Source organism: Strix uralensis, chromosome Z (assembly GCF_047716275.1).
Source record: "Strix uralensis isolate ZFMK-TIS-50842 chromosome Z, bStrUra1, whole genome shotgun sequence".
Taxonomy (NCBI): domain Eukaryota; kingdom Metazoa; phylum Chordata; class Aves; order Strigiformes; family Strigidae; genus Strix; species Strix uralensis.
The window spans coordinates 24195406-24214303 of record NC_134012.1 but is presented as its reverse complement, the minus strand read 5'-3'; the positions used below and the strand labels follow the sequence as shown (position 1 = coordinate 24214303).

General features: G+C 41.1%; 1 protein-coding gene across 3 annotated transcripts in view; it reads right to left on the bottom strand.

Moving 5' to 3' along the window:
- Positions 1-18898, bottom strand: part of PLPPR1 (phospholipid phosphatase related 1) — a 135102-nt gene that overhangs the window by 21093 nt on the left and 95111 nt on the right. For all 3 annotated transcript variants that reach the window (XM_074855103.1, XM_074855105.1, XM_074855104.1), the window contains exons 3-4: positions 13425-13613; positions 604-736 (exon numbers count right to left, since the gene is read on the bottom strand). In XM_074855103.1, the coding sequence (XP_074711204.1) occupies positions 604-736; positions 13425-13613 (322 nt within the window). The remainder of the gene's footprint in view (positions 1-603; positions 737-13424; positions 13614-18898) is intronic.

The following is an 18898-nucleotide window of genomic DNA, read 5'->3' as shown; positions in this document are numbered from 1 at the left end:
CTTGTGGGCATTTTTTCCACTAATCAACTGTGAAGAGGCATAGTGGTTTGCAAGCACCATATAAAGCAACCTCCAAATGGTTTTATAACAGAACTTCTTCATTCATTTCTCAGCGATGAACGAAAGCTCTAACAAAAACCAAATACAATTAAAATAAGAATGTTATTTTGAAGAGGGCTCTGGGTGTTTTTACACTGTGCTTAGCTGAACATCATGTGGCAGAGCTATGGATGTTAACTTCAGAGCTGAAAAGAAAAATGCCGAAGAGATGGCCTGGTGAGCACCAATTTGTAAGTAAAATGGGAAGCTCATACAGACTAGCAATGATGGAATTATTCATATAAGGATTTGATTGGCATAACCTTTCTTCAAGGGTCCAGAAGTATTAAGCTCAGCAGAATAGGATATAAACCAGCTCTAGACAGTATGATATGGCACATTTTGAACATTACCTTGCAAATCCTGAGGGGGACTATCCTTCTAAGGTGGAAGACGCCTGCAAAGATTTCACAGCTTAATTTATTTTGTGGTGTAGATTATTAGGATGTTTTGTTCACTTTTGGTGCAAACAGGGACTAAGCTTGCAGTGCTCAGGGTGCTTACCTATAAAACGTATTATTCTTCGAAGCAGTGGATTCAGGTAACAGCACTCTCCAGTCAAAATAGTTTTCTCTTGAACAATTAGGGTTTCTCGGGTTGACTTTATGAAATACATGGATATCTCACCAATAAAAATCTGCCAGGAAAGGGAAAGAAACAGAAGGTTAAAAATGACATGAGCAAACATTAAAACATGGATGACTGGTTCCAGCCCACAGAAACTACTACACAATGTCTTCAGGACATTGCACTTCCACAGTGAGGATACACTTACTCACTTGCGATGAACTGACATAGACCCAGCTCTCAGCCAAGACAAGGATCTGTCATTCTTACACTCAGTGGCAAGATACTGCAAATATTAGGCCTTCTTATACTAACTCCTAGGATACAGGGGGCAAAGACAGCTTTAATAAATACTATAGCTCACAGAAGCTCCCATTTTTACTGCAATTGGCATGGAATTAGGAATGTCCTGCTATTAGCTTTTAAAATTTACTGACAGCGTAGACTTCACGGATGGAAGGCTTCAAGACATCCGGGGAAGAGGAAAATAACTGCAGACTTCCACCACCACATTTTACCAGCAAGCCTCAGCAATATTGGATGCTTCCTGCAGCCTCCACACCTTCTCAAACTTATATTTGCCTGAGTCTGCCAGATAGGTTACAGAGCTCCTGCCAACTTTGAAAAGAAATTTAGATGAAGGATATCCCTTTTGGGAAGGTCAGTGAAAATTCTGGACAAATACATCATATTTGTACTAATGAAGTAAAAAGTGCCAGGGTCTGGGTTCAGCATGGCCAGTCACTCATACTGTGACATTGCTAGCATGGTCCCTGACATAGACTGGCCTGGTGACAACAGTGTCTCAGAAAGTGCCCAGGACAAGTCCCATGATGAAAGCTGCAGGCAGCCACTGCTATTTATGCAGAAGGAGTTTAGCCATTTGGCCACAGATTGCACATGCCAACTAGTCTGAGGGACAAAGGATGACTTCTAGCCTGTTTTATTTACTGTCCTGTTTTATTTATTAAAACATCAAAAATGAAGTCTCCAGGGATCCATCGATCTTGTAGCTGTGTTTATGTATTATGTATTTTTTTGTGATCAGAACATTCATGATTTCTATAAAAATGATAACTGCTTCCCATAGGAGTAGGATCAGTATTTCCTAAGCACTCAGAATAATTTAAGTCTGTGGCACAGAGGTCTGTCTGCCCTAGCTAAAGCTGGACAGAATTTAATCAAGGGCTTTAGAGGTAGCAACAGTCCACTCACAGCAGGCACTTCTGAAAATCCCACCTATCACGTTTTGTCAGCAGGCTTTAGAAGGGGAAACTGGGAGCTTTTTAGAAAGACAGAGTTTATAATGAAAGTCTTCAGGAAAAAAAGCCAGCCTGAAGTGGAAGAAATGAGCTTTTAAAAAGGGAGCACTCAAAGGAATTAAAAGACACACAAGAGGAATCCACAGTGCTAGGGAATGGTCAGAGAAATGCATAACATAATTGTGTGCGCACACACACATACACACAGACACCCACAGTTAGTATAAACATCAAGGAACTAGTCTTAGTTCACTTTGACTGCTGGAATGGTATGTTGCTTCAAGGGCAACAATTTATCCTTATTAAGCCAAATGAGCATCCTTATTGATTACTGACATTCAAGCCAAGTATGCTCAACCTCTTTATAATTCTAACCGCTGATGGCGAGAGATGTGGAGTTGTAAAATGTATGTCGATAATGGCATCTGGGGGTGGGAGCCAATGCATGGGAGCTGCACTGAAATATTGCCTTTATCCCGTTTCACTCCATCTGCTCTTAACAGAATTGGCAAGCAGTTCAATAAGCTCAGCTCACTAACTATGGGGCTGGGAATTAAGAAAAAGACCATCTGCACTAAAGCAGTTTAAAAGTGACACTGTTTCAAACCATTTATTATTTGAATTATGATAATGTTCAGAAGTTTGAATTAATGCTTTGGCTCTCTGTCTGCCTGGGGCTGTATGTACACATTGAGAGACAATTCACATCCTGAGGAAATTCTACTCTGTGAAGACATGGGTTAGTGGACTTTAAAAACCCCAAACTTTTCAAATAAGAGAGACTTAGGTACAAAACATATTAATAGTCCTCCTTTAACAACACATCCATTATTAAAGTTCCTTTGCATCAGGAGTTAACTGAATGTTTTCCCACTTCAATTCCTGTATTTATTTTATTTAGTTGTCTGGCATACTCCTAGCAACTCCCATGTGGATAGATTAGTTCACTCAGATTTAGGAGTAAATTTTGCCAGGCTGTAAATCTGTTCAATTCCATTCCACTGATTTAAGCAGAGTTATCTCAGATTTCCTATAGCATACCAAAATGTGATTTTTTAAGTACCTTTGATTTAATACAGTTTAGGTGTACAGTAATGATGCTGCATTTGTGAGGTGATACAAAATGATTCAACATAACCAGACTATTCTTGTGGTGCCATCTCTGCCACTGAATTTAGTTTTTTGTTTTGAATTTGAGGATTTTGTTTCCTTGTACGTTTAATGTGGGCTCTAGGAAATGAGCCTTGCTGTTCTCTAAAAATTCAGTGTGGGCCTGGGCACCTAGTTCTGATAGCTAATCTAGCTGTGCAAAATGGAATGTGGTCTGAATAGCTTGTCAAAGAACTGATTTTTTTTTTTTTCCAGGCATTTCTGAAGTCAAGTAACTCCACTGATTCTCATGATTTAAAACCTGATGATTCTGCATGAGCAGGGTCTGCATCCAGCCAAGTTGTCCAGCTGGCCTCCCAAAATCAATCACTGACACTGTTAATTACCTTAGCTTCTGCCAGAACAGAATCAACACCCCAGGAATTGGTACAATTCAGTTCTAAATCTGAAATCTAAATATAGATACACAGATACGGGTGGAAAAAGAAAACAGCAAGCAAAGTACTTATTGTATATCCATTTGGGAAAACAATACAAGGTTAATGAACTGCTGTATCATACTGGCTTAATTAGACAGTAGAAACGGAAAGACAATTGCACTGGAGGTTGGGGACTGAAAGCAGGTCTGAGGTGATGTAGGCAATAAGGAAGCAAAGGTAGTGCCACTGGATGTGATTTTGCTCTTGGTTTCCTGAATGCAATAGCAGCTCAACTACACTGAGGTTATGTTGCTTGGACACCTTTGCTTACATTCCTTTTCATATTACTATTAGGTAAAAATACTATGATTATGCCCCTAAGCTCCAGTATGAATTAGAAATACCTACGTAGCAGTCATTTTTCCCCTGCTGATTTCAGCCTCTCCATTGAGAAAACTTTTTTGCCCTGCCTTCCCATTACTGACAGTGTCACCAAATTCTTGCTCCTCAACATGCAGCTCTCAAAAACCTCTGCTGCACACACTTTACTTATTTGCTGACTCCTCCTGAGCAAAGAGGTGGATAAAATGATCTGTCCCATTTTCCTCTTTAACAGCCTTTTTGTCCATGATAGATGTGGAAATGATAGTCCTTCAACTTGTGAACTGACATTTTCAGACAGTGAAATACCACATCTTCCTCTTTCAAGGTCTCAGTACAACATGAGCAGCCAATATTTTCTGCACTCCTGTACAGATTACCAGCAGTCTGTTAATTTAATTATCAATTTAACCAACAAAACAATGTAACTATTGCTTTTAAAGGGACATGGAATCTTTTTATTATTTTTTTTCCTATACACCTTCTGATGAACTCACAGTCTTCTTGCCAATGATTCTTTGCACAACTGCATTCTAAAAATAGACTGGGGTAAACATCAAGAAAAGCTATTTTTTGTAAGGATATACTAAGATAAACTATCCAGGAATGAATCTGGGTTTCAACCAAGAGGAGGCTACAGAAGAGTGCCATCCTGGAGCAGCAGTCCTGGAGGAACTGTGGAGTGGGGTGAGGGTGGGGGGCAGCCTTGAAGAGCTATATTCCATTTAGAAAAGTAATGAATGACAGTGCTGACAGCCAAGGATGGGTTCAGATTTAAGAATTTTGTTCCTTTTACTAGTTGCTCTCATTCAGGACATTAGCCTTGTACATCAATTCAAATCTTCTAGCAAAGTTGAGGACTGCACCCCTGCTCCACTCCCCTGCCACACTTTGGCTTACCTCTCCTCCAGAAGTCAAAATCTTCCTCCTTACTCATGTTTCTCCAAACTCCTGTGCATGTGGAGTGACACAACCTGGTTCCTATGCATAAACTGGCTCGCCACCAGTCACACTGCCCCAGTCTCTCCTCCTTTTTTCCCCACCTCCCTTTGAAACATCACTACAGATTCACTGCAACTTAGCCAAACTGCTTGCGCCTCTTCTCCAGTGGGATCTGGCCCGACTGCCTCCATGCAGTCCCGCATCGCTGCTGGTGGAAGCTGCATCTCAAACAGCCCTCTGTCCTCTGATTCACTCACACACTTAGGGGTGACAAATGGGAAAACACTATTTTTCTATTTTTTCACACTTTCAGCAAACACTGGGGTTGTGTGAAAGCTGCCGCAGTTTTCATTTCAGGTTGCAATTCCACACATGAAGAAGGAGGAGTGTCATCCAGGGTGCACAGAAGAGATGCAGGAAGCACAGTTGTGCCCACAGCCCGAGACTGCCTGAAGTCTCCCTGTGAAACAACGTCCTTCTGCTGCTTCCCATGAAAACGTACAACTGATGGCACTTCCAATCACAGCAAGACGATTGGAGATCCCATAATGGGAAGAATTATGTGAAGTACAGACAGGATCTGTCTGTCTTTTCCATGCATTAAGTTTACATTATTCTGATTTCTGGTAGTTTTTAAATCTTTCAACTTGATTACTCTAACAGCATCCTTGTGACACAGTCAATCCTTGTTAACACCACTTTCTGCATAGAAACCACATCCAGAGGCACACTGTTACACATAAAAATCTCTGGCAGCAAACAAAACGGAACTTGAGTCTTGGGACATCACCACTCTCAGTTCTGGGGAGGTTTCAGCAAGCTGTATGTCATTTCCCGAATCCTCTATAAGGATATGCATGGCTACATTTTTTATGTCACAAACAGAAAGAACCAATCAAGTCTGCACCATTCAAACAGTCGCCAAGGGGAGGAGCAGATACACACAAGACACTGGCTGTGAGACAAGCTATGTGCAGAGCGCTCAAAACCAGAGAATATAAGCAGATGAGGGTTATGGGGCTCTCAACCCCAATCAGCCAGTTTCAAAATGACTCCACAAAACTCTCCCTGGGAAAAGCAGGCCTGTTCACCAAAAGGTACTTTTGCAAAGTGCTCCAGGAGGTGTTTCATCTGCACTGGCCTGCCCTGGGCCAAAAGCCATTCTGCCCTTTTGCATCACGATGTATCTGAGGACTGCATAAGCACAGCTGCCTGTTGGTAGAGAGACACTCTTCAGGCTCTACATGGGCACTCATGGCTCCATTCATCTGTCATTAGTTAAATAGCAGAAAATTTTCCCTGCCACTACAGAATGCAGAGGCACAGAATCACACAGTAATTTAGCTGGGAAGGGGCCCCACAGGCCTCAAGTCCAACCCCAACTCAAAGCAGGGCCAGCACAAACCACAGCCTTGAGCAGTTGTGTTACGAATGTCTTCAGGAACAGAGATCCCACAGCCTCTAGGGGGGCACTGTTTCAGCGTCTGACTACTGTCGTAGTAAAAAGATTTTTCTTAATATTTAATCAGCTTCTTTTCTTGCAGCTTGTGTCCATTGCAGGGTTGCCTCTTGTGGTTTGAACAGTCTGTCTTCACCTCGTCTACAGTCCCCACTAAGAACATGGCTCATATTGACTTTCACTTAGTATTGTTAGTTCCTTAATTCCTGAGCTCTCCCTTGCAGTTTGCCTTAGGCCCTGAGGGTTATTGATCTGACATCCTACCTGCTACCTACAGAGTCAAATATTGACACTGCACAGCTGAGACTCCATAGTCAAACCTGGGCGGCAAACACTAAGCAAGATTCATATTGAGAAAAGACACCTTAGGAAGCAAGTGGTCACTGAGATCTGCCTTGGCACCCTCTCCAGGACACAGTATTTCTGCTGTGATCTGCAGCCAGGACCCTGACCCAAGCCTGCCTGGGAGGGCAGAGGCTTTCCCTGGTAGCATCAGTACCATGGTCATGAGAACTAGGGATCTTCTGAGAGTTTTCTCAGACACTCTCTTACCTTTGCCATCACCATCTAGACAGGTCTTCTCTAGCCCACAGAAATCAATGCTGTATTTTGCATAACTATAAGAGGAAATGCAGCAATGACTTCAGCTGAACACTGCAGACCCAGCTCACCCATAATCTTCTGAGGACAAAACCTTAATCTGCATTCAATTACTTATTATCTCATTCTGGTTTTGTGGGAGTTTTTGGGTGGGGTTTTTTTGGTTGTTTGATGAAAACAACAGCAAAGATCAGTTAAAAGTCCTTTTCCAGAAAAAGAAAATTGGCTTCTTTTACTTCAAGTCAAAAGGGCTGAAATCCACAATTTAGATTCTAGCCTGCCCAAAACCCACAACTGCCTTATCACTGTGCTCAAAAAAACCCAATCTACTGTGGTAAAACTGTCTAAAATAATTATACTTAAGTTCTAATCAAGAGAAGAAATTTCCCACAGTTCTGCACTGTTCCTCAGAAACTGGCATGTGACCGGGACCATTACGAAGTCCTGGAGACACTGGCAGTAGAAGCATCTGAAAGCATTACACCAAACAAACAAGGTGTATTTATTATTTTCCAGAATGGTGTGCAAATCCAAAAGATAAACATTTACAGAGCATAATGGGCACACTTTTGCCTCACTCCTATGTATCCCAGCTTGTCATTCACCACTTCCCAAGCTGGGCCTTTGGCCAGTCTCAAAAAGAGGGAGATGAGCCACCACTCACAGAGGACACCTGACAAGCAGTGGGGCTCTTTCTCCAGTCTTGCCCTGTGAGCAACCCCAGCTGTTTCCCAACAATAAAAGGAAGGTATAGCTAAATGTCCCTGAGTGGAGATCCCCCTCTCAGGGACCAAGCTGAAATGGAGGCCAGCCCTGAAAGCCAGGACCACACGAGCGCCATGTGTGAAACATCTCCTTAGAAAAGGGATGCCTTCTTCCGTAACAAGGAGTAAGGGACACTCCAGGCATTGACACTGATCTCTCTTCCCCACTGCTGTCCAGCTTGCTGTGCTTGTGCAGGGGTGAACATGGTGGGTAGGACACTGTAGCACAAGAGCCTGTGGGCTACAGCAGAGCTTAGGGATTTCTGCCTGAAAAAGCTGGGAAGAAGCTACTGTAACAGAGCTCTGAGCTGCATTAGCTGCTCTTGGTTTTCCCGGCATCTGCTGCTGAGCTGCCACAGGGGAATCAGCCAACACAGGCAGAAATTCCCTGGTTTGCCTTCTAGAAATTCATCACTGTAATAACATGGTTGTACAAAGCTAAAACCAAGGAAGCAAAGTGGCAGACAGAATAGGAAAACCATCTAAAAGAATGATGTTTCTGAAGCTTAGGATGTAAGTGCAAATTTTAGGGAGAAGTTTGAACAGTTTCCTCCCATTTCAAGTAGATTTGATCAACCCTGTAATTCATCTTCTAATTAATAATGAGACCAGTTTGGTTTGACTGATTCCAGCATTATCTGAGAACAAATACTCCCTTGCACAAATTAGTAGCACTGGCCAGTTAACAATTACATGTAGGCTGCCACTTCCTCCCTGGAAATGGAAGGAAAGAAATCGAAGATTGTGTGAAAACGGTAGTGGCACTTGCTATTCTACTTTAAGGAAACAAAGAACGGTGCCCTTGAAGCTTTCTGCTGCTGTTCAGTAGTATTCATTTCAGTGAGCTGGCTCTGCTCCTAAGCCTCTCTGCTTCTCTCAGGCAGGCAGACAAATCACAATGGATGAAGCAGTGCAGGCAGCAGCTCAGAACTCTGTAAGGATTGTTTAGTACCAGCTGGGGAATTGGTGGATTTGCAGCAAGCTCATAACGGGGAAAGCTAGTCTTGAGAGACATTCATGATGTGGTGGAGTCATCCCACAATATTTTTAAGGAAAAGGCTTGAAAATTTTGTTTGTGCAAAGCAACTTGTTCCACTTTAAACACTGTTTTCACAAAGTTCTCATACTGACAAAAATTAAAAGAATTATTTCTTACCCCTCCCCACCCCAATATTTCTGACTTGACAGTGCATTGAAATACTACGTTTTCTCCTAGGCTCTGCATAACATGCTGCTGTGGGACACGTCACTTTTAAGTTCACCAGACATGACCATGGAACTCAAGCTCCAGTGCTTAAACTTACAAGCTGCTCTTAATTTTTACATTTCACAAGAAATATACCTGAGTAAAATACTCATACTATATTTACCTCCAGAAAAAGGTTTGCATTCTAAGACCTCCAACTCTGAAAAAAAATGCAATAATTCTCTGGCTAATTTCACCCTTCCTGAACTATCTCTAACCACCAAAATGAGGGGTTGTCTGTCTAAAGCTCTGTAATGCAGAGGTCAGCTATCCGAATGTGCAGACATGTTGCTGTAGGCCACCTAAAGCCCAAGACAAAAGCAGTTTTTGGAAAGTTGGAAATTTACGATACTTTGAAATGCAGCAAAGGCAAAGACCGAAGTTCTGTGCTATTCTCACAAGGCCACAGAGATGAATATTCTACTCACTCCCCTTTCCTGGCCCCCAGAAACTGGCTGGTAGCTACAGTACCCAAGTGCTTGTCATGACTGTCAAGAATGGTACGTTCCTGTCTGCAAAAATTAAAATGATTTAACCATAGCTTCTACTTTACCGTGAGACAGGCTGAAAGTATTCCTATACCCATCTCAGCATGACGACAGGAATGCAGGAAATTTAGCAGCTGTTCAATAACCAACCACCAACAATGTCTGTACAACTGAAATCAGCCTGCAAGAGGGGGAAAGTCTCTGAGAAAAAAAAAAAAAAGGCATTAGAAACAACTGGCATGAGATGAAGTTGAAATCATACATGTCTTATGAAGCTCTTTGAGGCACCAGAACCTACAGACAACTACAAGTTCAATCCAAAACAGACAGGATTCCAGGAACTCCCTTTTTACCAGTGCTGACAGCGAAATTTACTACTTGAGTCTGAAGATGTATGTTTCAGTGGATCAATCACTAAAGGTGAAATACAATGGCCAGTTGTTTCTTTAAAGAAAAACAAATTTTTCCTTATGTAGGTGCAGGTTATTACTAAATTCACCATATCCTATTACTTTTCTGCAAAGATGCTAATACAACCACACTCAGAAAATTAAGAATGAATACGGCAGACGAAAGCCTTTGACCTATCCTCAGTGGAACATTTGGGAGAAAAATGCTTTTCACAGAACGGAGTCAGGCATACATGAGTTTCATTTATTTAACAGTGTTGTCATGAGATTCAGGCATCTCCCCTTGCAAGAAACTCTAATTATCGGAGACTAACAGGTTATCAGTAGGAGCATTGAAAGACTTTTGTAATTCTGATGTATGATGATTAACTACCCAGTGTAGCAGAAATAAATGGTTAAACAGAGTCAGCAGCATCACGTTTCAAGAACAAATAAAACTGCAGAAAACAGGCTGGTCTCATTTATTTTGCCACTAAAAGTGCAGGGAAATGCACATACAGTGGTACCAACCCACAACAGCACTTCTGGGGAGTGTTGTCAGGAAAGAAAATACACACATTTGTTTTCCCCATGGCCACTGTCATAACCAAATGGCTGAGTCACAAAGATACTCCATTAAATTCACAAAGATGCTCCCATCTGACTTGCAAGCATTATAACGCCTCACAGCTATGCTGAAATCAGGGCGCTGAGTCCTCTCCAGACTTGTGCACGCAGGACTGCACTTAAACACTGCTCATGTCTCAGATGAGGGAGCTTGTGCTGACTCCTAAACTATTTTTCATAGCTCCAGAAACACTGTTAACTAATACTATGAGTGCTCCCTTGTGACTGCTGGGTTCCAGCCCTTCTAACAATAATCACTCCTCTTATGCCATGAGGTGTCAGGACAGTGGCAATATGTAGGCAACACAGAGAGACCACATTCACTACTGTAAATCCTCTTAGTCAAACCAACCACTTTGCTGTCAGAAAGTGAAGCAACAAGTGTCTTGCAGAGAAGAAACAAGTAATTGTCAGGAGGGACTGGCATTACCTTTGGCTTAAGTAACTTCTTCACAGCGGAACTGCAGGGTGTCAGTGATTATTCATGAGAGCAAAGTGTAAAGAGTGAGGCTACAACTTAACTAACAGTGAATGCATGCAAAGTTCCCTCCCACAAAGCACAGCTGTGTGGGTTCTTACATTTGTGGGGGGTTTTTTGGTTTGGGTTTTTTTGAGAGAGAGTACAGTCATCACAGTATAAATAGAAATGGCTGCACCTTCACTGAAATCCTTGGGAGATTCTACTGGATCTCTTCCCAGACTGTGACAGTCTGAATGATGGGAGAACCCATTTCGGTACCACATGACAGCTGAGGATACTCACACTCTGAGTGGTCTGACCAGCAGTGCAATGCAAGGACTGAGTTTAGGGAGACTCTGAGCTCGCTTTCTGTCTCATTTGCTAGCTTTCTATTAATGATCGTTGCCAAAACTCAGTCTGCAGTCAGCTACTAGCTGAAGCAAAAGTCTGAAATTAGCCTGCAAGGAGAGGAAAGTCTCTCAGAAAAAGATGGGAATGAGAAATAAACTTAAATTTCTCATAGAACTACATTGTGCTGAGCACCAGTCAGGGGCACATAAAAAGATCCCTCTGACATATGCTCTGGTTGAAGATTAGCTCAATACTAAGCAATAATACATTAAATAAAATATTAATAATACAATACAATAATACAAATAATGCATTAAATAATGTATTCATACACACTACATTAAAAATGTAAAGAAAAATTTTTCCCAGGAAAGTTTGATCTATTGTCTCCTTGAGGTTGTACATAGAGATCACAATGAAGCATGGTGCAAAGAGCCCTGTGCTGCCTGACTATGTCTCTTCCAGTAGCAGTACAGCCAGTGTAATGGCACAGCATAACCCAAGAAGCAGAGCGTACTGGCTTATATCCAGCACTGGATCCAATCATCTAGGGTGATTACTGTACTTCTGGACCCAGGCTAGCATTTCTGCACAGCTTGCGTTGTATGAGATAGTCACACCAGCTCCACATAGCTTTAAGCTGAAGGTCTCTTCCGCACCCAAAAACTTTGTTTGACATTCACTACAGTCTTTCATTCTTTGTGTTTAAGATGGGCTATGGAAACTACAAAACCAGCATTGTTCATCTCCTGAAGAAGACTCCAGTTCAGCTTTTCATAAATAAGAGTAACTAGGAAAAATTTCTCGGGTCACTGAAAAGAAAGAAAACGCTGATCCAGTGGAGAAAAACATGAAAGGTTTGCAGCAAACTTTGCCAGAGCAAGGATTTAAACAGAAGATCTGAATAAAGAGCAACATTTTTATTACCACTTGCCCACCCAATCCCATATCACTGAACCAAGGGACAAACCTCCCACTGACTCCATTGTCATGGCATCAAGGCATGGTAGTGACACTCAATCTCCCTTTACAAACACCACCTGTGAAAGTTACTTTCCTAAACAAGGCACTGTTTTTATGGGAGCAGGAGTTGGAGAAATGTAATAATTTTTTTTTCATTTGCAAATCATCTATCACTGCAGCACAAAATAAAATGAAAGTCTTAACGTTCAACTGAGTTTGAATACAGAAAATAACACTGTTACTGCAGAGGATTTTCATAAACTCATGATGTAATCCAATTCAAAACCCCTACTTGTTTGTGTCCTGTACCAAAAACTATAGTATCTTCTGCAGATCCCTGTCATATTTCTTACCACATTCTGTGTTAAGAACACACTGTTTCATGCATTAAAATTACTCCAGACCAAAACTTAAAATGGAATATGATGGAGCATTCAGCTTTCACAAGTAAATACATCATGTACAGCTTTAATCAACTTTTGAAAGGGATGCAAAACACAGTTAATATAAGAAAGAAATACTAAAGAAATAAAGAGAAAGAGATAAAACAAAGTACATAAAGACACAGTCTGATAGGAATTCATCAAAGTAATTACAAATGTAGCAAAGCTGGCTATTTGTGAAATTTGCAACTTTCTGCACAGAAAATAGAAAAGGGCCAAAGTTTTGCTCATCATTGACTGCAATAATCCATTTAGAATTGTAGGTACTCAGCTAATTGAATATTTTCATCTGCTTGGAACAGCTGTATTGTGCCTTACTGGTTGGATAGTAAAGAAAATCAGGTAAAAAAAGTTGAGTGGATGTGACTGCCAAAAACAGAGATTATAAATAAAAAGGAAATAGCATTCATATTTTTCTTTGTATTCAGCATCTTTCTGTTCATCTAAGCCTTTCAAAGCCCTTCAACAGTCCTTTTAATATCGCAGCAAATACTCCTGGATACACTGCATGTCCAACCCAGGTTTTACTTCAGCTTTATCCTGTTTTCGTATTTCTAGTAATACATCACCTTGACATTAGTGCCTGTCTGGAGCCCAGGCAATTCACAACTAATCACTGAAGTGAGCAAGCTATTGTAAAAGGCTTAACAAGCTCTACCCCTCAATCTTGCATTGTGATTACTTCAGAAAAATTACTTCTGGAGATAACTCATGAAGATCATATTAGGCGAAGGCTAAACAGAGACCTGGCTAAGCGTAAATCAATTACAGTTGAAAAGAGAGGAGAGCGGACAAAGATATTACAGGACTATTGATATTATTTATGGAGAATTAAAATAATTTCTTATACTTACAATAGCTGTCGGAGTTGAAGCCAGCACACAGTAGAGCACAAGAGGTGAGATGAAGCTCTCATCCTCAGTTCCAGGGTATGGTTTCATCAAATTGCCATCCTGACAGAAGAAACCTTGGATGTGCACCTGAAAAGTATCGGTGCATTCGAAGTAGTAGGCGAGCAGAACAGTCCCAGCCATGATGACAAGCTGAAAATACAGCATGGTCACACAGAGACATTAGTCGCGTTTTTAACAGATGCAGCTATGCCTTCGAGCTACTCTAGTCCTGCAGACCATCCTCCCTTTATCGTCACCTCGACAGCCCTTGCAATAATGGTGTGTGCGTGTGTGTGTTTCTGCGCGTCTGCTTTACATCTGTTACATAAACCTTTTGGCAAACAACCCTAATGAATGTCTCAGATAGGAGTGTGTCAGTAACGTGGCTTGTAGAGGGACAGGAGCTTTGACAGCTACTTTATCAAAGGGCACGTGAGTGTCAATGGCAGCAACGATCAATGAAAGCTAGCAGGACGAGGGGCAGCACTGCAGGAGCCAACAGTAGTGACAAGCTAAAACCTGCGCACAGTGGCAGGGAGCTGGAAAGGATTATTACAAAGGATAAAGGAAGCTAAAGCCAAAATGCTTCGCCGCTGCAGCTGTAAACCCATGCTGGGGAATGTGCACCCTGTGCTAATCCAGAAGAGATTCTGTGTCACAGATGAAGACTCATCCAGAGGGAAATCTGCCTCCTGCCACTCAGCCTTCCTTGGAGCCACTGCTTACAAGTAAAGCTTTAGAAGTCTACTCAGAAATCCTGACTCTCCAAACAACCAGTTGGGGCTACTGTACACTGCCTGGCTTACCCACTCCATCACAACTGCTTTTGAAAAAGACTCTGGCTTGAATCTGGATCTTCATCTTTACACATAGGAACTGCAAGAAGCCATTCTTATCTCTTTTTTAGTAGTTTACTGCTGGCTAAATGGGTTGGCTGGAAAACCTCAGCTATCAACTTTTTCTGTATATATCCACAGTTACTCACATGAGCTACTGTTAGTGTCTCTGTCGAGTTGCTTCAACAACACATCTCGAAACAATATCACAAAGGTTGTCACTAATCTCACTTCATGAAATTAAGCAAATCTACTAATTCATCAGTCTTGTTCCCTCTCTGCCAGACCAAAAAGGAAATCTCATGTCACATTCCTCATCATTTACAAAAATAGCAGTATTGATTTAGAAATTATGACAATTACAGGATCTGATTCAGAATTCTCTTTATAGAGACTAGAGTCTCCTGTCACTATTACAAAAGTTGTCACATATACAAATTATCTTGCCACACTATAGAAAATAATAATAATAATAATAATAATAATAATAATAATAAAGTGAAATAATTAACTCCAAAATGGCTTGGTTTTAGTATCTTGCCTCCAAGAGTTCTGCATCAAAACTCTGTTGCTATGAGATTATTGTAACAACAGACCTTCAGAAAATAATTTTGACAACTCTGTCTCAAAGATAAACTTACAAGTTATCCATACATTCCTCTGGCCTAACCTTGCATATATGCTCTGACACACAAGACAGCCATTAAAGTCATCGTATATCTGAGTGTGTGTTGGACTAAAATTAGAAAAAAACATGAAATGAGAGAAATCACTGATCAAAGTAGATCACAGAATCACAGAGTGGTTGAGGTTGGAAGGGACCTTGGGAGGTCACCTGTTCCACACCTCCTGCTCAAGCAGGGACACTTTAAGGCTGTTGCTCAAGACCGTGTCCAGATGGTTTTTGAGTATTTCTAAGGATGGCGATTCCACAGCCTCCCTGAGCAACCTGTAAGACAGACTTAAGCATGGCAAAGTGAAGCCAAAGTTGAGAGATTTTGCACCTTCCCCCATTTTTTACCTTCAAAATTAACAATATAATTTTGTAGCCATATTCTAAAAACCACAGATTAATTCCACCCCTGAAAAATACAGTCTGGTTTGTTTAATGTTTTTAGCTCAACCAATTAGCTCTATGGATTCAAATATCAATTGCTGCCATTTCCAGAATTATGGTATGAAGTGAAATTTATATAGACAAAGCACATAGTCCCTTTTTAGAGGCTTAAGCAGTTAGGAGTCTACATAATTATTTCCAAAAAAAAAAGCATATTCTCTCTTTCTCCCACCCTAATTTACAGTGCGAATGTAATACATCAACATAAAATGTCAATCAAGCATTTGTCTTCTGAAGATTTTGGCTTACTTCTGATGATTCAGTGACTTTAAGATCCAGAACTTTGAAATCTACATCCACAATGAACTGCTTATAAGCTAACCATGTATGGTCAGTACAGGGCAGTTGCTCTCTGCCGCTCCTTCCCACTCATGTTTTTCCTATGTCCTGGAGTTTCCATTGGAGACAGCTGGAACTGGCTGGAAACTCAAAAGACTTAGTCTGTGTATTTCTTCCTATAAAATATTTACCTCTACAGGTATGTGAACAAATGTATTCTCTCACATAATTTTATCTGGATCATATAATAATAGCTTTAGATGGAACTGCTCGAGTATTCAATTTCTTAAATATGTAACTGAAAATGTACTTTTTTCAACTTTCATTGTTTATCCTGACATTTTCAAGATCCCATACCTGCTCCAAAGGATTTTTTTTTTAACAAACATAAAGGAAGATGCTGTTATTTGTGTATTTCCCAGAGACCTTCACAGCATCCTGGATGAGTCAGGCGGATTCCCTATAAACAGTCCTATAATTAAGGACTTAGAAGACCCGCGTTTAATTCTTTGAGCAGCTTTAGATTTCCTAATCAACTTTGGGCAACTCAGATTTAAAAATTAACATCAGAGGAAGGCAATGACACTATCACTACTCTACCTAACATGCCCAGATAAACACATTTGAGATTACAGGATGCCTGGATATAGAGGTATTTAAGCTTAGTTCCAGCACCTCATAAACTCAGGGCTGCCAGAAGCAATCTGACCCACCAATCCTATCCCAAACACACCCCCAGATATACTTGAGGTTGCCAGCCCCAGTCAGCATACACAGGGGAGAGAACAGGACATGGTAAAATAGAGACAGCTGGTTTTTCCTGTCAATAGGAAAGGGAGAAAGCAGGTACTGAATTTACAACCCTTGGGTGTCATATAGAAAAAAAGACTTTTCAGAAAATGCAGTCTTTTGATATGGGAGGAAAATTTCACTTACCCAAAGTGCTCTCTAGCCAGTGGTTGCACAACTAATTTGACCTTCCCAGTGCCAAATGCTGCCTCAGTGCTGCATGAAAACCCCTCCTGCATATAAAACACAGCTCTAGTCTGACTTATGTCAATACTGACCTACAACACCACAGATACCTCAATAATAAACCCAATCCTGGTCACACTTCAATTTCTGTGTTTTGTTCTTTTGAGAAAGAAAAAACATATTATCTGCAAAAAGAGATTTGAATTGTGAACAGTCAGATCCTGTAGGTGATGCCCACCGTCTCAGGGAAACCAGCTCAACAGACCCTACCACAGTACCATGATGACAAGGGATGATGTGAGGTACAAAAAGAACAGTCCAGCTGTTACCATGAATGCGACCAAAATTTTTGCTGCACATTCAGTCACTGAAGACCTGACCGCATCTGTGTGGCACGTTCCTGTGCTTCATGTTGAGTATTCACTGCTCTAAGCAGCTTCTCAGCAAAAGGCAAACAGAAACACGGGGAACGAACTTTCTTTTTACCTTTACTTTTTCCTTTCCTCTTTCCCTTCCACTTGGTGACTATTTCACATATGTTCTTACTGTGGCATGAATAAGATTTTTGGTTGTTTGTGCAGAACAAATTCTTAATTGCAACTGCTCAATAGTGGTAATTTGTGACCAAGGAATGATCCAGCACAGAGGGCAAGAAGGCCCAGCTGCAAGAACAGGTCAAACTGGCTGGAAGCAGGGATGGCTGAGACAGAAGAACTGCCTGCATGGGAGTGAAGTTTTCCTTGGTGATGAGGTAAGAAATGTCTTGCAGCCATCCTGGAATGGGAGTGCTCAGCGGCCCAAGTTCAGGGACCAACCCTGCACAGCAGAGGTGGGCCAGGGGGTGGACCCATGGCCAGGCTGAGGTGACCCATGGAACCACTCTCGGGACTGGTGCTGGTACAAGTGTACATAAGGGATTGGCTCCTGATGCATCTTTGCAGACTCCTTGTAGAACTGCTTATGGCGGTAGGACTCTGGCCAATGCACTGTTCATTAATTTTTTCTTTATCTTTAAGCACAAACATATGTTTCACTTCCCTTGATGGGTACCCTAAATGTTCCCCAACATTTGTTTTGATTTACTGGTTACAGATGCCTTAATCAACTTCAGTCCCCTAACCTTTTTCAATTTCTAACACTAGGACCTAAAATGACAAATGCACAAAACCCTGACTTTTGTAGCCATAGTCAGTTTGTAGCAGATAACAACTTTGCCTTTCCTCCCTATTTTCAGGTTTACAGTCACTGAAGGAAGAAGTGAGGAAGAGCAGGTAGGCTGACTTAAGATAAGCACACAAAACATCCAGTTACATAATTCAGAAAACACAATGCAGTTTAACACTGACATTTTACAGGGTTTATTTATTAATCCTTATCAACTAATTTCCTTGAGTTTACTCGGGAAAAATTAAAAATGCTCAATAATTCACTTTAGAAAAGCAGTCAATGAATAGAAGTGTCTAAGGTTCTTAATGGCCTTTATTACCACAGTATTTAACCATGTCATAATCCTTAATATTTATCATCACTACTCCACTGTAAGATAAGAAAATGCTCTTATCACCATTTTACAGAGAGGGGGCAAAAGGAGAGGAGATAAAATGACTGCCCTTAGGTCACAGTAGAGCCTGTGGCACAGCCAATATCTACCTTTCTTCTGGGCCAGATTGTCCTGGATTAGTGAATAATCTGCACATGAAAAAGCTCAATATGTGTTTAGGTCCTGATTCTGCAGAAGCTCATTCATGATAGTGTTAAGGAAACACATCATGTATCTGATTCAGTCCCATTTAAAAACTCCTGCTTGATTTTAGATCAGGCTTGACAAGCTGGACTCAAACAATCGGTATTTTTTCCTCAAAGCCAGCTATTTACATGGATTAATTCTGTAGTATTTAACAGCTGTCCCTCACCATACCATTAAATTCTGCACTACTCTACAAGCCCACACTGATTCTGTCCTTGTAGATCTTCCTATCGCTGCACACCCTTGCTCCTCTTTAAGTTGTGGGAGTTCTCTGCAAGCAAAAAATCACTTTCTGTGATTTTTTTGTCCAAGAAATACGAAGCAAGTCTTGCAATCTTCTTTGGGCAATTGGTAATTGTTTGTTGCAGGTGCCAATCAGGTATTAGCGTAAGTTTGTGTCCTGAGTATAAAGAAAGAGAATCTTCAGAATAAGTAGTACAATTCAGTCACACTAATCCCAGGGCTACTGGGATACATCCAG